The 21574-nt window shown below is 41.2% G+C and overlaps 1 protein-coding gene and 1 pseudogene across 14 annotated transcripts in view; one reads left to right on the forward strand and one right to left on the reverse strand.

The window, feature by feature from the left end:
- Positions 1-4: 4 nt before the first annotated feature.
- LOC109372446 (glyceraldehyde-3-phosphate dehydrogenase pseudogene) lies at positions 5-457 on the reverse strand (annotated as a pseudogene).
- A 14966-nt stretch (positions 458-15423) lies between these two features.
- Positions 15424-21574, forward strand: part of BICD1 (BICD cargo adaptor 1) — a 224637-nt gene continuing 218486 nt past the window's right edge. For 9 of the 14 annotated variants that reach the window (XM_019625666.1, XM_019625667.1, XM_019625671.1 and 6 more), the window contains exon 1: positions 15425-16125. In XM_019625666.1, coding sequence (XP_019481211.1) covers positions 15913-16125 — 213 coding nt within the window. In that variant the 5' untranslated portion in view covers positions 15425-15912. Of the gene's footprint in view, positions 16126-21574 lie in introns of all 14 variants that reach the window. The other 5 variants (XR_002122047.1, XR_002122046.1, XM_019625669.1 and 2 more) reach the window with 1 other exon arrangement.

The raw sequence follows: 21574 nt of genomic DNA on the forward strand, positions 1-21574 counted from the left end.
TGGTGGTACAGGAAGCATTGCTGACAATCTTGAGGGACTTGTCATACTTCTCATGGTTCACACCCATCACAAACATGGGGGCATCTGCAGCAGGGGCAGAGATGATGACCCTGTTGGCTCCACCCTTCAAGCGAGCCCCTGCCTTCTCCAAGGTAGTGAAGACACCAGTGGACTCCACAACACACTCAGCACCAGCATCACCCCATTTGATGTTGGCAGGATCTTGCTCCTGGAAGATGGTAATGGTCTTTCCATTGATGACAGGCTTCCCATTCTCAGCCTTGACTGTGCCTTTGAACTTGCCATGGGTGGGATCATACTGGAACATGTAGACCATGTAGTTGAGGTGAATAAAGGGATCATTGATGGAGACAATATCTACTTTGCCAGAGTTAAAAGCAGCCCTGGTGACCAGGCATCCAATATAGCCAAATCCATTCACTCGGACTTTCACCATCGTGTCTCAGGGTCGTGCTGGCACTGTGCAGGCAGACGCGGCTGTCTGTTGAATGGGAGGAGCAGAGAGCGCCAAGTCCAGTTTTTGTTTTGTTAGTGGGTTCTTTTGCTGTGCAAAAACTTTTTAGTTTGATGTAGTCCCATTTATTTACGTCTTCTTTTGTTTCCCTTGGGTTGTCATTATTTCTAGGGCTTTTCATTGGATAACACTAGGAAGAAACCATGAGCATACATTGATGCTCTCAATTCAAGTTTTAGATTATTGTGTTTTACATAAAAACCTTTGATTTAATTTACTTGTATCTGTTTTCTCATATTGAAAACCTTGGTCCCTAACATCATTAGCATAAATACTTATTTTAGTCTACAATATACATATATTTGGATCAAAATCTTAACATCATTACTAACAGTCAGAATACTGAATGAAGTTCAAGAAATTTTTTTTTTACAGTTTTTTTTTATCCTTAGAGTATATTCTACTGAATTTATTGTTTCATTCTGCAAATATAAACAAATACTTTTTGTTTATTTACACTTGTATCTTTGGTATATGCTACTAGAAGTAGGAATATTGGGCCGAAAGATTAATGCATTTGTAACTTTGTTAGATATTGACAAAGTCCCCTTACAAAGCTTGAACTATTTTGTATGTCCATCAGAAATGTATGGGAGAACCTAGTTTTCTCACAACCTTGCTAACAGAATATAATGTCAAATTTGGGAGTTCTGCCAACAGATAGGTGAGAAATGGTATTTCAATATGATTTTAATTTATATTTTATACTGTATTTTTTTCTGGAATATTGCTAATGCTACAAAGTTTGCCTTTTAATAGATACTGCTGATTCTTGGAAAGGGAAATGGATTTTATTACATGGATTTGACATTAATTATATTCTGTGTTGAGTTCTTGATCAATTATAATCAATTACATCTGCATTACATATTAACTAATGTAAATTCAGAGACTGGCTATCTATATCATGGGTTAGCTCAACCCTTATTTTCTTTCTTCCTTCTTGTGCCATGTCGTCTGTGGCTATTTTTACCAGTAATTAATGCTTTTCTCATTAGCTGACTACTCAGTCAGTAAAAAACATAATGAAAACAACTAAATCAGTCATTCAGCATTATAATTAGTTAAGTTTCTCCCTTGGCTTGTTGATTTTAATAATGCATGTTAACTCTCTACCACCTTCGAAAACTGAGTATTACCTGAAAGTTCCATGCCCTGATAACATATGCTTTAACAGACTCTCTGGTGAATGGAATGAGAAAGCCGTGGTTTGCATGAATGAGTTTCCATTTCTGAACTGTTTTTCATGCTTCTGTTCATATTTGTAATTGAGATTATAGGGTTAGTAAGGCAAACAATCACTGAGAGGAGAGTGTTTTCAGGCACATGGCAGGGAACTTGGATGAAGAACAAAGCCTTAATCACAGCTATTAGAAGTGTAGGCATCTGCATAACAGTTTTATTATCAATAACATATATCACCAGTTCTCTTGTTCTTGATGTATACTGATCATCAGTTAACCAGATAATGCCCACTATTTGCCAGAGGAACATCAGACTCTGAAACCTAACTGGTAAGATGCAAATGTTGGGGGCAGGTGTTATGTGTAGGGTGCTCCAGTTGACTTCCCCTGTACTAGACTAAGGGTAGCTGCAGTTGCAGCCCTGCCCTGTGTGAAAGCATGGGAATATGCTCTGAGAGGCTGGGGAACTGATTTCCTGAGGCTGCCACAGTCAGAGTGCTAGTGGTTGTATCTCTTTAGAAGTCTCCTGCAAGAGTCTCCTGATGGAAACTTTCCCTTTATACTGTTAGGTCCTTGAAGACAGGATCATGCCTTGCACACCTTTAGTCCCTACGTAGGACTCATATTTCCTCTCAGATCAGAGGATGCTGAAACCTTGACAAGCGGTGGCCTTGGTCAGTGGTTATTTTTCTCCCACAGTTGTTCAGGGGAAACCAGTTAGCGCCATGCGGGCAGGGGCCACATGTTTTGCCTACAATTGTATGAGGTGTGATCCTGATGCAGGGTGTGTGTGTGTGTGTGTGTGTGTGTGTGTGTGTGTGTGTGTGTGCGCTGGGATTCATGGTCTTGTAGCACCGAAGAATGAAGACATGGACCAGAGAGGTAAAGTTTTTAGCAGAGGATAGTTTTATTAGAGCAGAGAGTAACAGCCCTCAAAACAAGAGGGGGTCCCGACTGGGATGCCCGCTAGTTAGGGCAAAAGCTTTGGTTTTTATACCTTTTGAATGGCTGGGGAGAGGGCCTGGCTGGCACCTGTTGGGGCCACATTTGTTGATCAGCTCCGAGGAGGTGTTTCCTCAAAACTGCCTAATTTCCTTAGAGCTTAATCAGCTTAATCATTGTCTCTGCTCTGAGAGGAGCAGGTTAGCTGAGACTGGCTTTGAAGAAAGGACTCCTGACAGTCTTATGTTAAATAACCTCTTTGGAGATATGCATTCTACCTGGGGATCCCAGACTTGGAAAAAGAGGCCTTTCTCCTCCCCCACCTGAGTTTGTTTCTCTGGTGGGTCCTGTGATTTAAAACTGTGTGTCAGCTAATAAATGATTTCCCTGGCTTTGTTATGGTTTCCACCCTGATTCCCTCTACTGTGGCAATTTCCTGACTGCCTATAATTTTCCTATCTCAATCCAACAGTGCAGTGAATGTTGAAATTATAAAAAAATTATTACAGTAAAAGACACATTGCCATTAATCCCCCTCAAAATATTCCCCCTCACTTCGAACACACTTATCCCATCGTTCTCTCCACTCTCTGAAGCATTTCTGGAAGTCCTCTTTCATGAGTGTCTTTTGTTGCTCTGTCGTGGCTGACTTGTTGTCCTGAATCATTTTGACTTTAGGGAAGAGCCAGAAGTCGCACTGTTACCGGAGAGCAGACCCTTCTTGAAGTGATGTCCAGGCTTGGTATCCACAGCAGGGGTTGAACCTGGTGGTGTCCAGGCTAGATTCTCAGACTGGGGGTCGAACCCGGGCCTTCGAACAAAACTGGGAATCTTAGCTGCGCCAGCTAGATGCCAGATCCGGTGAATAAGGTGGATGAAGACACACCATCATGTTTTTATTTGATAAAACTAGCCATATAACATCTCTCTGTCAGTTCACTGTTGGATTCCCAGCCCATTTCAAGGCCAGGGCTGTGCCTGGTTATGAGAAAGGCTCCTTGCCTTGACACTGCACAAGAACTTCCAGCAGGTAAGTAGCAGAAAGGGAGACGACTGATTTAACTGCTTCAATTCACCCTTCTTTGCCCACTTCTTTGAAACAACAGTGTCTTGCTTTCTCTTTCTAAACATCTAACATGATATTTTTAAAAATTAAAGTGTTCCTATGATTTTGTTCCCTTGGCTAATAATTTATTTAAAGTGGATACAAGACCCAGTTCTGGCAAATGATATGGAAGTAGAGCTGACCTGGGAGGGGTTCTTTTTCTGAAGAACAAGACAAAGTCACAAAGGGAAAGCTCTTGTCTCCTCCCCCTTTTTATTGGCTTGAATTGGGGGAATGCAGGAGCAGCAGCAGCAGCCCTCCTGAACCTTGGTGACAAGCTTGAGGACAAAAGCCAGCACACTAAGCACAGCAGGGCGGGAAGAGAACTGAGTCCCTGATGGCATCATTTTGCGGCTGAACTGATGTCAGCAACAGCCACCCTCATGGGCTCGTGTTGTGAGAAAACTATTATTTGTTTAAGCTTGAATTTGGGTTTTCTTTTACTTGCAGAAGCATGAATTTTTAACTTGTAGTCAATGTTATCTTTTTAGCACATCAGTCTGGTCTTATTTCTGTTGGGGCTCCTCGCTTGTGGGTTGTGAGAGAATTCACAAGGCAGGTAGAAATAAAGAAGGAAGATTTATTAGAGTAAGAGAGGGGTCAGCTGGGCAGCATCTGCTGGAAACGACTGCAAACTCCTGCGTCTCGATTCAGGATGTAAATTATTCGGCCCCGCAGTGGAATTATCTGTTGAGTTCATGGAAGGGGGAGCAGTTAAACTGGTTGTGGCAACCTTTGCATATGTTATGTAGATTTAAGTTGGAGCCAGGAGTGGATCCCATACAGATGCAAAACCTCTCCCAAGTCACGGGGCCAGCACTGGGCCCAAGTAAATAGAAACATTGAAACTGGTCTGCATAGTAAATGTATAGGAAGAAGAATAAATAAAAAAGTTCCAAGCTAGATTACAGTTGTTAATTAGAATTACACCAGAGATCCAAACCTCAAAACAGAAGATTCAGTGCCACCATTACAATCCCCTCTCATCAATTTCTAGGTATTATCTCATCTAACACTGCACCCTGACATTCACAAATTTGTGGCCCGAACCTCTCTTACAATTTTATTTTTCCTTTTGTCCCAGCTTTGAGCTGTATACTTTCCCCTGCCCACCACAGGATGTCCACCTGTACTTTTCTCTAAATGGTTGGGTAGTCTACTCTGATAGAAACATTATATTTTTAAATGTAGGAAAAAATAATGTATGGGGGACCTATTATGTGCTATGTGTCAGCCCCTCTCGACAATGTGTCAGCCCCCCCCCACCCCCACACACACCAGGTATGTTGTATACCTTACTTCACTGACTCTTCAAAGCAGCCCAGTGTGGTAGGTATTAGCCTCTTCCCCCACCCCTTTTACAGCAGAGGAAACTTAAGCACAAGTTAGGGAACCTGTCCGCGAGGCCTCTTGGCCAGCAATTGGTAAAGCCAGTTTTCACATCTAGGCCTATTGGATACTCAGAATATCCTTGCACTTGGTGGGGATGGGGGTGGTCAGGCCTGTATTTGTCATGTTCTTAGTTGCAAACAAAGTAATGCACTCTACTACTGATGTAGGATTTGTGATATTTGTGATCGTGTGTGTGCACTGGGATTGTGGTCTCGTGGAACCGAAGAATGCAGGCACGGACAAGAGAGGGAAGGTTTGCAGCAAAGGGTAGTCTATTAAAGCAGAAAGAGTTACAGCTCTCAAAGTGAGAGAGGGTACCGAAACTGGGATGCCAACTAGCTAAAGCAAAGGGTTTTGCTTTTATATTTTTTCTTGTATACCTCGTGAGAAGAGCTGGCTGGCACCTATTAGTACTGTTATTAGCCTGGAGGGGGGCTTTTGCAATAGCCCATTTGTCCCAGAACATAATTGGGCTGGGGTGCATTATTTTAGGACTAGCCCAGCTGTCTCAGAGTTGGTGTTTCTGCTGTGGCTGGGATTTGTTATTTTAAGGCATATGCTTTGAAGATATGTATTCTACCTGGGGATTCCTGACTGTCTTATGTTATGCTAACTAACCTGCCTTAATCCCCCCACTCTGAAGAAGAAACCCTAACTTCTGACTTTTTTGTTATAGGCTTGAAAAAAAAAAGGCTTTCCTCTTCCTCCACCTAAGTGTGTCACTCTGGCAGGTCCTGTGACTTAAACCTATCTGCCAGCTATTAAAATGATTTCCCCTGGCTCTGTTATGGTTTCTACCCTAATTCCCTCTACTGTGGCAATTTTCCTGACTGCCTATAATTTTTTCTATTTCAATGCTTCATTTAAGTAAAAAGAGATTTATTTCAAGGTGTAGGATAGCTTACAGAATTTCCACGAATACCAGGGACCAAGTTTGAATGCTGCACAACTTGAAGAAACACCCAACCGCACCATGGACTGTCAACACAGAAACCTCTCCTCTACGCGGAGGCTTAATCACTGGGCGTCTGTGACATGAGGACCTGCTCCATAGACCCTCTGCCACAGCAGCCCTGGAAGAATCAAATGCCTCAGCCGCAAGAGCCAATCGGCCTCAGTGCAGCTGCCTCCTCACAGGTCACATCTGTAACTATGGCCACAATGGAGACCTTACTTTTCCAGCAGCTAGAGTGCAGAATGACAAGCTAGATGGGGTTGGAACTGGCACTGAATAGGAGGAGGATCTGCCATAGGCTTCCTTAAAGAAAGATCTTTCTTTATAGCAGAGTTATTTAATTGGTTAGCGCCACAAGTCAGAGAGAGCAAATGGAGTGCAATTCAGCGGCATCTCGGGAAGAACCAGTAGTGTTAGAATGATTGAAATGGAATTACAGGAATGAGGACCACGACCAATGAATGAAGGATGCCTCCCATGGGGGGAAGAGGAGGAAATAGTGGTTTCTTGCCATGGGTTAAGGAGTTACTCTTGGAATTTCTTTTAGGTAACTCCATACATCAACTTATTAAAATATTCACATATTTCCTTTTTAAATAAGATGGTGATCTGCTTCAAAGAAATACGTTTTCTGTTTTAACCTGTTTTAAATGTACTTCTGGAAGAATATGGCCAAACTAAGCCTCTCTTCTGCTCCTACCTGAGTATATGAAAAGCCAACCTGTGGGACATCCCTTCTATGTTGCTGTGATCTTACATGAGGTGTGGAATGAAAGGCCTAGCTGGTTAGAAGTCTTGTTGAACTGAAAGGGTGGGGAGAATGCCTTCTAACTGATCCCACACTCAACACCCTAGTCATAGGCACATTTTAACACGTTAAGAAAACCTGTAAATCTCTTCATTGATTAGTCTGTGCTAAACTGTGTTCTTTTGTTGTTGTTTGTCTATTTTTCTTTCAAGGGCAGTGATCATTTGTTTAATACCACCATCTAGCCGACGGGTTGTCCTATAACCTGTCAAGGGCAATGACAAGTGACAAGGATATTGCTTTCCCTGAAGGATTTTGGGGGGCTTTTCATGCCCCCTCGCAGCAGAGTACTGACAGAAAATGTCAGGCCACTGGCGAGGCATCTCCAAGTGGCAGCTTGAACATTTCCTGCTGCTGCCAGAAACCAGATACCATAGAGTGAAGCTCTTCTTTGCATTCAGCACCTCCCCTGTTCATTCATTTTCAGAGCCTGTTTTTCCTTTGACAACACTTCTCAGAGAGAACTGTGACAAGTGTGTAAATGAACTGTCTGTTCCTACTTTCCTGTACGACAACATGTCTACTGTCTTAAATCCTCAAACATAGCAGCTTCTAGTTCATTTTCTTGATATATTCATTATGGTAGCTATGCTGAGGGTTATCAAGTCAAATATTTTATTAGTGAAAATCTCAAAAGATAAAGCATGTCTCTCTGCAGCATTGCATGCCTTTCATAAAGTTTGCTATGAAGTTACTTTTAAATGAATCATGCTTTTAAAAAAATTAATATCATCTTACAAAGGTGAAATTTCATGCTTGTAAAAACAAGGGTCAATATATAAGTAAACAGCAGAATGCAGCAAATTAAGGAAAAAACTTTTAAAGCAAAAGGGAACATCAATAACAATTTCAGCACAGATATCAGATTCAATGTTTGTTGGAGTAAAATCATGTTATTTGAACATTAATCCTCCTGGGTTATTAGACCTTGTTACTAGGTAACCCTTTTAATATCTCAGATCTATTGCTTTTAGCCATTTGTGGCAAAGGGGGTTGTGTTTTGCTATTTACTCATCAATTTGGCTTATTTTGTTAAAGAGTTGTTTGTACAGTAGGTCTCACTGCTTTCAGAATATCTGGTACATAAAATGCTCAATTGGTGTCTTTCATGTTAGTTTTATGCTATTGTTGGTGAGCCTGGGGCTGAATCTTATCTCCAGATCCAGGCCTACTGCCTGGGCCATAATACATTATCAGTGACTGAATGACTTAACCTCAACCCCTTCATGCTGTGAAAATAACCACTTCCCTATTTAAAAAAAAATTTCTATAAGTTTGTATGTCAGCATAGGAGTTGTTATTTAAATGGCATAATATCTAGTAATTAACATTAAAAGATGAGATAAAAGTGAGAAAAAAGAAGAAAGTAGATCACTGAGAAGAAAGTCATAGAAGTTTGGATAATAAGAATGTTCGATTGAACAGTTTAGTTACTAGTTAAGGAGTGGTGTAGACTAGAGCAGGGGTTGGCAAACAGTAGATAGTTGGCCAGATGTGGCCCAATGCCTGTTTCTGTAAAGCCCATGAACCAAGAGTGGTTTTTATATTTTTAAATGGTTGAAAAAAACCAGAAATCTACTTTGTGACATGTGAAGAATTATAAGAAATTCAAATGTCAGTGTCCATAAATACGATTTTATTGGAACAGAGCTGCTCCATGTGTTTAAGTATCTTCTAATGGCTGCTTTCACACTTCAATGGCTAAGTCGAGCAGTTGTGACAATCATATGTGTGTGTATATATATATATATATATATATATATATATATATATATATCTTTTATATATAGTTGACTGCAAAATCTAAAATGTTTACTAACTAGCTTTTCCAACAAAGGTTGTTGACCCATGGACTAGACTTCTGAGTTTAAATTTTGATACTTCTCTCTCCTCGCCTCTCCTTTCCTACACTCCCCTTTTCTGTGCACAACTTTGGGAGGCCCGATCTAAACTCTGAGATGGCATCTGGTTAAAGTGAGGGTCTTGCTTTCTACCTGAGTCTGAAGTAGAAGAGGCCCGGGAAGAGCAGAGAGCTTTATAGAAGACAATCCTGGGTTTAGATTCTGGCTCTGCTGGTTATACTTGTATACCTTTACTTAATGGGCATCAGTTTTGTCATCTGTAAAATAGGGATAGTACTTCATAGATGTATAGTGTGTAGTAAAAAAAAATTGAATATGTACAGTACCTCATATATACTATTTTCTCAATAAATTCTAACTTCCTTTACAATTCCCTAAGAAACAATGCTCTATGCTTATGGTTGTTTGCCTAAATTCATAGCGATGATTTGGGGACAACGAACTCTTTGCATGGAGGAATAGTTATTTTCTGTGGGTCCTTTCTGATGGGGTGATTTAAGGGACCCTCTCTGGCTTAAGTGGAATTCTTCTCAAGGCTGCATTAGGGCACCTTTACCCAGGGGTCTGAGGAGGTCTGCCTTGCACAAGCAATATTGTGGCTGATACCCAGAATCTGTTCTTACATGTGACTTTTCATTGTTTCATTAAAATTTATGAACTTTGTTTTCATTTCCATGTAGTGTTCTCTCTTTTTTTTATATAAACAATGTAATCTCATTATTTTATTGTATTTCTTTTTTTGTAGAGATCCCTAACACAGTATACATTCTGCAGCCCATGGATCAAGAAGTAATTTCAGGGCTGGTCGAGTGGCGCGTTGGTTAAGAACTGGCTTGGGATGCCAGAGGGCTCCGGTTTGGATCCCACATATGAGGGCCAGTGACACTGCCCTCCACAGCTAAGATACTGAACAACAGCTCAACCTGGAGCTGGGCTGCCGTGGGTTGCCGGCGACCACGTGGGCTGCAGTCCCCTGCTGCAGTGGGCTGCCATAAGCTACCATGTGTAGCCAGCAGCCAGCGTGAGTGGCCAGCAGCTGCCGTGAGCAGCCGTCCAGAGGCCGGCGACTGATCTGCCTCACCCGGGAAGAGCGCAATGATGGTGCCAGCTTGGGCCAGTGAAGCAACATCCTCTACAACTAGACTGAAGAACAACAACAAAAGAAACAACAGCATCTTGTCTGTTCCCCTTCCCCCGATTCCCCAATAAAATCTTTTTAAAAACCCCAAAAAAACCCCAACAATTAAAAAAAAAAGTAATTTCAACTTTTAAGTCCTACTATTTAAGAAACACATTTTGTAAGGTTATATTGCCATAGGTCATATCACTCATGAATCTGGGCAAAGTAAATTCAAAACCTGAAAAAGATTCACTATTTTAGATGCCAGTAAGAATATTCATGATTCATGGGAAGAGGTCAAAATATCAACATTAAAGGGAATTTAGAAGTTGATTCCAACCCTCATGGATGACTTTGAAGGGTTCAAGACTTCAGTGGAGGAAGTAACTGCAGATGAGGTGGAAATAGCAAGAGGACTAGAATTAGAAGTGGAGAATATAGATATGACTGAAATGCTAATCTCATGGAAAACAAAACAAAACAAAACTTTTATGGAAGAGGAGTTGCTTCTTATAGATGCGCCAAAAATGGTTTTTTGAGGTGACATCTACCCCTGGTGAAGATGCTGTGATGATTGTCGAGATGACAACAAAAGATTTAGAACATTACATAAAATTAGTTGATAAAGCAGCAGCAGGTTTTGAGAGGACTGACTCCAATTTTGAAAGAAATTATACTGTGGGTAAAATGCTATCAAATAGCATCGTATGTGACAGAGAAGCTTTTCATAAAAGCATCAATCGATACAGCAAAATTCATTGTTGCCTTAGTCTAAGAAATCACTGCAACCAACCCAACCTTCATCAACCATCACCCCGATGAATCAGCAACATCAACATTAAGGCAAGACCCTCTACCAACAAAAAAATTACAATTCATTGAAGGCTCAGATGGTGGTTAAAATTTTTTAGCAATAAAGTATTTTTTTTAAAAGATTTAATTGGGGAATTGGGGAAGGGAACATTGTGTTTTTCCAGGACCCATCAGCTCCAAGTCAAGTTGTTGTCCTTCAATCTTAGTTGTGGAGGACACAGCTCAGCTCCAAGTCCAGTCACTGCTTTCAATCTAGTTGCTGGGGGCCAAGGTTGGGGGTTGGGGTGTGTGTGCAGCCCACCATCCCATGTGGGAATCGAACCAGCAACCTTGTTGTTAGCAGCACGTGCTATCACCAGCTGAGCCGCCCGTTGGTAGCTCAGCGGCCACTTAGCTCAAGTTGCTTTCTTCAATCTAGTTGCAAAGGGCGCAGCTCACTGGCCCATGTGGGAATCAAACCAGCGACCCTGTTGCTCAGAGCTCATGCTCTTAACCAACTAAGCCTCTCAGCCGGCCCATAAACCTAACTTTTATATGCACTGGGAAACTAAAAAATTTGTATGACTCACTTTATTGCAATATTTGTAATAAATCAGTTTTGCAAAAATCCATCTGTAAGCCCAAAATCTTTCCTTTCCATCATCCAAGCTGTTTGGCAGTACCCTTTCATAGTGACACTCACTAAGCTCTGTGATTTGCTTTGTCCAATAACACAGTAGGTTTGATTGGCCATCAAATCAAGGGAAAGGAAGAAGAACGTAACTTTTGTTTTGATTTTATTTGTTTGGGGGGGTAAGCGTATGGTGGGGTAGCATAAAGACAAGGTGGGGAGAACAGGTTGGGGAGAAGGGTAGCAATGAGCATGATTTCCACAGGGGCCCTCAGAAACTTAGAAGCTGATCCCTGGAGTTGCCCAAAAAGAGAGGGTATCCACGACTAGGGGATTTCTGTGCCCAGGAGAGTCTTAGGAGTGGAGCCTTCATACCCTATCAGCTATACTTGCACTTGACTAGCAACATGCCCATGATCAGTGTCCCAGGTTCTATACCTGTTTCTTCTCATAGAGCACCTTGTTCTTCCCTGAACTTGCATTAAACTAGTGATTGCCCCACTACAAGACTTTGCTAGATCTCTCATTCATTACCTTATATGAGCATCCTCTGTAACCATGCCCTAAGACTCCTGAGTGTGAGGATGAGGATAGCTCCTGATTCAGTTAGTTGGGCTATTTAGAGTTTTCTAATGCATGCTAAGAAGCTGAACAGAAGTATCTTGACTCTTCTGGTTTTTGTGTAGTGTGAAATTCATTTTCCTGGAAAGTTATTTATTTATTTAATTTTAATTTTTTTTTAGCTGGGCCATCCTGCCTACTGGTTGGCAGCTCAGCTCGGGCCCATGTGAGAATCAAACCAGCGACCCTGTTGCTCAGAGTTCGCACTCTTGAGCGAGCTCTAAGCAACTGAGCCACTCGGCCGGCCAGAACGTTTTTTACTCAATGAATGTTTGCACTTTGAAAGACCGTATACTTTTTAAAATGTACATATAATTGACATGTAACATTATATTAGTTTCAGGTATATAACACCTAAATTCCTTACTCTAACCTGCTTAAATCTTATCGTGTTTTCCTTCAAAAACTTAAAAACTGAACATATATTCTACTTCCTAAGTGTCAAATATTATTCTATTCACAACAATCTCATTAGTAGTTATATTATTACCCCCTCTTTCAGAATGAGGCAACTGAAATCAACACAGCTAGAAAGTGGCAAAGTTGGATTTGACTGAAGCTGACTAGCTTCTGCTCTTAACCACTATGCTGTATCCTGCCTGTCAATGTTACAATTTGGAATTATTGTATTAACTTATCTTTTTGTTGCTGTTTGTTTTTGCTTTTTTGTCTATTTTGTTAGTTTGTCCCTCCCAGGGCAGAAGCTCCATGAGATCAGGGACCATTGACCATTGACACCACATTGGTCATTGATTTCACAGTGCCTGCTATTGTACTTAGGACATAATGGGTACTTAATAAACATCTGTTTAATAATTGAATGAATGACTGAAAGCAAGACAATGCAATATTTATGCTGACAAAGTTTGTTTGGTGAGAGGTTGGTTTACCGTACTAAGTCACAAAATACAATTTTTCCTAAATATCTGTAAGTAAGAAAGTTCCATAAGTAATTGGAGGCTGTTAGGATAAAGAAATATGAGGAAACCATACTTCCAAGAATGGTTTAAGAAATAATTTTCTAGGTAGGTGTCATTGATATGTCTATATCTATGTCTATCTCTATCCAAATCTATTCTTATTTATCTGTATTTATACCCACACCTACATTTCTATGTCTATATCGTATATATACATGATATGTATAATATATATATATATGAGAAAGAGAAAAATATAACTACACAGGACTACAAGAGTATGATGTATAGTATTAGGAAATAAGTTTAATTTCTGCAAGTTAAATACCAACATAGAAAGGATCAAAGTTGTAATAAGCAAAATCTTAAAGTGTTAGGATAGCGTATATGTTTGAATGAAGTCAGACTGACTATGTTAACAAAAACGTATCAATCAGAAAAATGGTATAGGACAGACAGAGCATAAGGAATGGGCAACAATGGAACTTAGAAAAAGGAGAGTCACAGAGAAAAAAATCTCTTCTTCATACTATCCAAAGCAGCGGTTCTCAACTTGTGGGTCGTGACCCCTTTGGGGGTCGAATGACCCTTTCACAGGGGTCGCCGGGTACTCATATGTGGGCGTATCTGCATGTGGGCCTGGAGACGGATAGAGGAACAGTGTCTCGGTTCCTAAGACCATCGAAAATATGTGTTTTTCTGATGGTCTTAGGCGACCCCTGTGAAAGGTTGAGAACCGCTGATCAGGAGGAAAGGGAGACACAGGCAATCTACTCCAAGTGCTATGATCCCTTTGAAAAGGCTATGCTTATACTTTGTGGAGGGATGGCCAGGGGCATACTGGGAGGAAGGCAGTTTTAGCTAACTGCAATGACAGGTTTCTTCTCTTTTCTCTTCAGCAGTTCATGATCATTCACCGTTGTGACACAGGGTAGGCGCTATAAGGGCACACAAGTGGGACTTCTCAGCTGCCATGCATGGGTGAAATGATGTCATTATCATCTCTGCTTCTCTGCCAGATTAGAGTTCATGGTGGTCGCAAGTCTCAAGTGTTTTCTCCATTTATTTATTTACCTATTTATATTTATCGCAGAATATCACGTTGTGATTGTCAGCATCTGGAAGGGAGCTTTCTTGTGTTTTGGGAGGCGCCGGAAATCACACCATCAGCAACTGCCGTTTTTACTTGACCATGCACACAATGATCCGAGAGTGGAGTCCTGCTTTCTACCTGAGGAAGCTGTGTGTGTGTGTGTGTGTGTGTGTGTGTGTGTGTGTGTGTGTGTGTGTGTGTGTGTGTGTGTGTTGAGCACCTTCTGGCCGCTGAGAAAAAACTGTGTAATAAGTGCCACCCAGGAGAGAGGGAAGGAACTGGTCAGACCCTTGGTCTATTGATCCCCCAGCTTCCCAGTTACACAGAAATGGCTTTTTGCTTCTATTGCTTCCTTTCTTCTTGGTTGTTCTCTATTCTTGTGTCTTCTCTATTCTTATTCTCTTTCACTGACTTTGCCTTCACCTCCTTTTGTGACTTTTCATATTGGTTCATATTGATGAAAGTGGTTATTTTTTGAGCAATTAGTATTTAGTTGCTGGATTTGTATTCGTAATGAGTGAAGGTGAAGCCAACATCATGACCCAGTTCATGATGGAGTTATGATTAAATTTGGTTTCACCACTTCAGAGTTGCCTGACTTCGGGCAAATCACTTAACTTCCCTGTGTCTATCTTTCATCATCTGTAAAGTGGGATCATGGTTCCTACCTCAAAGAGTTTTTAGGATGGGAGAATGTATGTAGCATACTCAGAGGAATACTTGGCACATGGTCTCAAGAACTATTAGCTCTTATTATTTGAAAAATGTGTATTGTAGGGTATTGGAAATTTCATGCAGTTTCCTTTACTGAAGAATCCATAGAATACGTAATGGCACCTAGAGGCTTCTTCCTAGAAACCTTGGGTGAGGTCAAGCAATCTTTAGAGAAGACTTTCCTGAGGTTGGCAATAAAGTTATTTGTTGAGAGTGTGAGGCGAACCAGGCCAAGCTAGGGAAAGGAGGGGAGAGGAGGAAGAGGGAAGGAGGCAGGGGTGGAAGAGTGAGCCGTGGGCGCGCCCGGCAGGCTTTGGAAGCACAGCGTTTGGGTCCAGGAGTCCGGGGAAGGAAGCTGAGAGCTCAGGCTGCGAGAAGGATGCTCGGGCCCCGAGCGCGTTAGTTACTATTTGCTTTTCTTTGGGAAAGGCGCCGATTCCTGACAGTTTGCAGAGCTTGGGCTCACAGCTCAGCGAGAGAGCAGGGGTACCCACGCACCGTCGCGGGCTTGGACGTCCACTCCGGCAAAGCCCTGCGAGGAACTGCGGGCGGGGCAGGGCGGAGGCTGCCTCCCGGCGCGTCCCCGGGTGCAGTTGACAGCGGCGCCCAGCGCAACCCCCCGGCGGGAGGTGCCTCGGGATGTAACCATCTGATCCCTTCCTTCCCCCCCCCCCCCCACCCCAAGCGCTGACTCCATCCGCCTCCCCGCCCCCTGCTCAGCGTCCCGGCCAGGCGCGAAGGGAGGGAACGGGCCGGAGACTGCATCATTCTGCACCGGCTGCAGCACAGCCAGAGGGAGCAGGTGGAGCAAGACGCGAGCCGCGAGCCGCGAGCCGAAGCGCGCCGGGCCCGGGGGGAGACTGCAGTGACGCTGCCCGGGAGACATGGCGGCCAGGCGCCTCTGAATAAGCAGAATCCCGAGCCCCTCGCCGCCCCGGGCCGCCGCAGCCCTGGCCATGCCGCACGGCTGCTGACCGCACGCAGGGGCAGGCCCAGAGGACACATGCGGCAGCTGCTGCCGCCTTGCCCCTGATCCTCTCCCCTGCGTTCTCCATGTTGCATTTCACGCCAGTTTCTCGGGTAGTGTAGCTAGCTGCATTGCTCTGCTCGTTCACCCAGCCACACTTTTCTTTTCCATTTTGTACCCTTCCTTCCCCATTTCCTGCTCCCTTACCTGCCTGCTTTGCATCCATCTCCCCCACCCTGTCACCCGCCTCCTGCCTCCATCCACCGGGGCTATGGCTGCAGAAGAGGTATTGCAGACTGTGGACCATTATAAGACTGAGATAGAGAGGCTGACCAAGGAGCTCACAGAGACGACCCACGAGAAGATCCAGGCTGCCGAGTACGGGCTGGTGGTCCTGGAAGAGAAGCTGACCCTCAAACAACAGTATGACGAGCTGGAGGCTGAGTACGACAGCCTTAAACAGGAGCTGGAGCAGCTGAAAGAGGTGGGTTGTGTGTCACCTACTCCCTTCTCGGGCCCGGTCTCCAGTCCTCCCCTCCCCCCCAACGCCCACTCATCATTTATAAAGAAGTCGGAAAAGATGCTATTGAAAGGACTGTTTCTTCATCTTAGAGCTCTTTGTTGATAAGAGAAGATTGAAAGAGTCCATTGTTTTTTCCCACAAGAGGAAAATTGCCCAGGAAATGAATGTATAAGCTGGAATTTGGGATGCAATAGCTGTGGGGGAGGGAGAGTCTTAAGAGTCTTGAAGTCTCAGCACTCTTAAGGCGACATTCAAGTAGGTTGGAATGTGTAAATCAAACTTCTGAAAACTGCTGTTAGTGCAAAGCCAGGTTTCGGTGACAATCCCATAATCCACAAAGGCGATAAACAGGCTTGTGCTGAGGACCCACAATTTCAGGAGGTAGAATCCGTGGCACCTCTCAGCCTTCTGCTGAATGTAACCTCTCTGATGAGAGAAGGAGCTGTTAGAACATCCCGCCAATCCCACCTGACAAAGGCCGGGCAATCTTGCTTTTCCTTGGCTTTAGTTATTCTTGTCAACTGGCTGCGGGAGAAAAACAACTCTGCTGGGTGATCCCCGCTGCCTTGCTGTCACCTAAGTGAGGCAGGCTGGGCCTTGCACAAGTCCTATAAGGTCACCCTGACCAGGGAAATTTTATCTTCCCTACCCAATGGTCTGAAGAATGGTATAGATCAAGTACGTGGGTAGCTGTGCATTTCAAATGAGGCTCTTGTTTTGGAAATGGCTGTATTTGTCCAACTGGAATATCACAAACACTTGTCCTCTTTAATCTTTTGGCATTTGGCTTCTTTGAAAGACTGGCTAATGGAAGAAAATACTGAATATGCTTTGATTTCCTATCAATATACATATTATTGAAGGAACTCAGCCTTGTTTTATCTGATTCCTGAGGCACTATGGGTAGCAAGTAACCAGTTATAAATTATTTAAATGTACACACAGCTTTTCTTTGTGGCAAGTCTTTATTTTTAGGTGCATATTGGCATTTTAAATGTTAATCTTAATTTGATATATAATATATCAATAATGTTTTTTCTTATAATGTTCTCAAACTGTTTTTTGGGGAGGGACGTATTGTTTTGAGTTGTTACAAACATTATTTATGATATAACTAATCAGCTTGACTTCTGATTTAGTACATAATATGGGAAGCATTTATACTTTTAGGTACATCTTATTTTTATTCTGATGCCTAAATGCCAAAAAATAAATGTAAAAATCCTACCTAAAAATCTGATTTTTGTGTATCAGGCTGTGCATTTCTAGTTCATGTTTGTCTTACCATGTACATGTCTTAACAATAGCTGGACTTACTGATATCTTCCAACTTAGATTAGGTCCTAGGCTGATATGTTCAAATTCAGTGATGCTAAACCTTGTGAAGTCAGGAAAAAGGATGGTGATTGTAATTCTCAGAGATGTTTTGTTGCTGAGATATTTTGATGTTGTCTACACCTATCAACACTGCTTTGCCAAGACAAGGAAGTACAAACCAGTCAGTGTTAAGCCATCACCTCCTTGATAAAGAACGGAGACTTAATTTAATGAAATTTGATGAAAAGGAGTATAACTGTTAACTGACTTTCTGCTCCATTTAAACAACTCTTCTAGGGTTTTGTTTTCTGTGTCATCGCCCTTACCTTGCATAGTAAATGTTAATACTGTTACTAGACTATGAGCTCTTAGGCAAGGAATCTGTCTTAATTTACTTTGCACCCAAAGTCTTTAACACAGAGTCTAACATAGTGAGTGTGCAATAAATATTTTATGAAAGAATAAATTTATACTGGAAGAAGATACCTTTATCAAGCATTCACTAGTCAGTATTGGTTAGTGTCAGAGAAAAGACTAAAAAAATTAGAAAGTATAGGAAGTGACTAGTGTTAAAAACTACCTGTATTACTTTCTTCAGCAATAATGGGAAAAATGAGAAACCAGTGTTTTGTAGGAATAGTATAACACTGGTTTCTTAATACAGGATAATGCAAATACCAATTATAATTTTTTCTATAAAAATTTTGAGGCATATTTTTTTCTGTATAGCAGGAGCTTAATAAGAATTTATCAGGATGATATTTACCTAATGATACTTGTTTACATGTGTGTTTTGAGTTGCAGTTAGCATAAATGTAATGCAGTTTTAGGTTCCTAATGACTGGATTATACAATTATATACCAGTATGGCAATAAAATAATCATTATACTTCATTATTTGATAGTGAGACCTGTTATTTTTATCTTTTAACTAACATCATGTGTGCTTAGTTTGGAGAGTTATTTAAATGAGCTAAATCAGTCTCAATAATTCTTCCTGTTTAAAAAGTAAATCCACAATAATTGTGCAAACGAAGATATTCTAGTGATGATGTCACACAGAAGTCATTTTTGAAAAATATGCTTTGTGAGTGCTCTGATTTTTTTAAAAGAAAGTTTTGTTCATATTTAGGTATATAGTAAATGATGTTGTATTATATCTATGAAGCCAAGTATAAAATAAACCTTTGGCTTATTTTTAGGCTCTATCAACAAATATGATTCATTTACAAATAATTGGACCAGTTTATGGGAATGTCAACAGAAAAATACTGTACTAAGCCCATGTTGGGCATTGGTAATTTTCAGTGTGGCAACATGGCTCAGTCTTGACAGGTTGTTTTGTTTCTGAGAGTCAGCACCCACTGCTTTCCTCCCCAGGCTGTGTGCTGTTAGGACAATAATACGAGTGAGCAGTGTTGCCTGAAGATGTGCAAATAAATTAAGATAGTGAGGTCATTAGTTTTTTTCTAGCCATGTCTTTTCTCAGTCCAGATTGCTTTTTGGCCTGGCTTGATATCATTTAGGGCTCTGCTCTGTGCCTACATGATTGCTGTAATTCTATTCCCAAGAGAACACGCTTCAAAGAAAAGTACTAAGGATCTGAAAAAAAGATGACTTCTGATGTCATCATGTTCTCCTTTTCATTATCCTTGGTCAGCTGGACAAAGCCACATGTCCACTACAATACTTGACCATGGCTTTATGATTTCGCAAATTATACTTGCTTTTCAGTGACGAGAGAGGCACGCATGCCCAGTTCTGTTCAGGGCCTGGATGATTTTATGTTTGGGATGTGCATGAATCAGCACGGCGTCTGTCCCCAGACCAAAATAGTGTTTCAAGAAGAGTCATTATTCTAAAATAATTGGAAAACTAAAAATATACATACATTTTTAAAAAAAACCCTAGAATTTAAATTTAAGTTATTTTTTTTAAACTTAAAAAAGTGGTCGAACTTTTAAATATAGTCAAGTTCAAAAAGATCCTAGAGAAAGGAATGATTCAGCATTTCTGGTAGCATTTTAGAAAACATCCGCATGACAATTTTAGAAAAGTTTTGCAGCTAGGTTACAGTAGACTATGGACTAAGAATTTTCAACTCATTTTCTCAAACCTGATCCCAAGGACAGACAGCAGCTGCTGAAGAAGCACTTTCTGGGCGTTGAACAGCTTCTTCTAGAGACAACTTTATGGTTTTTCAGGGCTACAGGGAAACCATTCAAGAAATAAACATTGACCTTACATACTTTTAGAGACTGTCACATTAGGGACCTGATAAAAGCCATTTAATTACCTGGCTTCATCTCTAAAGAGCTAATATTTTACCTTCATATGTTTAGAAACATTGTTAGCTTCTTTATGTCTGTAAATTCTAATCATGAAATCATATTGGGTGGGGGGAACCAGCTTCCTTTTCTAACCTATGAATAGACATATAGAAAGTTAATACCTAATTTATTTAACTAAGCTAATATGTATATTTAAACATGCAGGTAATTATAATAATTTCAAAATTGGAACACAATGTCTACAAAGTACAAAAGTGTATTTAAGGGGACAGTAAGGCAGAATATTTGTAAGCATGAAATTCTGAAAAAAAAATCTTCAAACCATGACTGCTGTACGTGTTCATGCAGACATGGTGAATGTGATGAAAGATTATAAAATCTCGCTAAATGATATCTGAGGAATAACTATGTCAGAGATGAAATGTTGAGTTGAAATAAAAAGAAGGGATGATGCAAGGTAAAGCAATTGAGTGGGGAAAAATGTGTTTGAAAGTTATTATGTTTGTTTGTTGAAGTTTATAAACCATATGTTGATATATTTTAGATGTTTTAATTAATTTGATAATATATGTGATACTAATAAGTATTTCTTCTTGAAAAACAATAAGAAAAAACATAGTAAAGGACTGTCTCACACATAAGGTTAGACCTGTAAATATGGCTTTGAAGGAGAGGAGGGCATGAAGAGATGCAGTCTTACTATTAAGTAATTAATTACGCGGAAGGAAAGGCATGTGAAGTCAGGTGGCAGGAGATGAAAGTGGGAAAGTGGCAGTAGCCACATTTTGTCTTGGGAATGGGAGACCATTAAAAGGAAATGCAAGGAAACACTTAGTAACTGTGTTTGGTGCCTGAGGTCTTATCTCATTTAATCTTCAAAGTAACTCAGAGGCTTAGTGCCCATTTTTACAGATAAGAAAATAATAAAAATAATAAAGCATTGAACTATGTACAAAGCTCCATTTAGGACTAGGTGCTTTCCATGTCTTACCTCTGATTCTTATAATCACCCTTCTACAAGGTAGTATTACTTGAATTATACAGAAGAAGAAGGTACGTAGGTCTTAGGTTAAGGATTCTTCTTAAAGCCACAAAGCTAAGTAAGTGGTGAAACCTGGTTTGGGGTGGAGCCTACTTTCTTATCACTTCACCATACCACCTGCGAGGGTGAAACATCTGTCACAACTGAAGTTTAGAAGGTCATGGCTGGGTCACAGAGGGTGGATTGGAGCTGTTCAGAGGCAATAGGGATAGTGAGGAGGGGACAAATCGAAGATCTATTTAGGATGTGTAGGATGGAACTTGGTGTGGGCTATGACTGGAGGTGGAAAGTGAGGAAAGGAGTAGAGTTAAGACTCTCAGAATGGATAGAAGGTGGTTCCATTCACAAAGGAAGGTCTTATAGGAAGGAGCAGTTTTAGAGGGTGAAGTTGATGGCAAGGATATGTGAGTCTTTTCAATTCATGTTTTCTTTGCCTGAGATTCAAGTACTCAACTCGCAGTTTAATAAAACAAATGAATACTTTGTGCAATTGGTTGTCATTTTATTCAAACTTTATTTCCGGAATATGGAATATAGAACAATTTTAACTACATGTTCACTAACTAATGCAGATTGTATTCTGAGTTAGGAGTTGTGCAAACTAATAAATAGGCAAAAAAGCTGGGCTGGCACAGTGGGGACCTCGAGGGCAGCATAAGTGGACAATAGCCCTTGTTGATCTCTTTGGTTAGGGGGGCTGGGAGCAGCAACGTGTATCCTTCCCCTACTGATACTTGAAATTGCATTAGCACTTTTATGG

This window comes from Hipposideros armiger, unplaced genomic scaffold (assembly GCF_001890085.2).
Source record: "Hipposideros armiger isolate ML-2016 unplaced genomic scaffold, ASM189008v1 scaffold_638, whole genome shotgun sequence".
Lineage (NCBI taxonomy): Eukaryota > Metazoa > Chordata > Mammalia > Chiroptera > Hipposideridae > Hipposideros > Hipposideros armiger.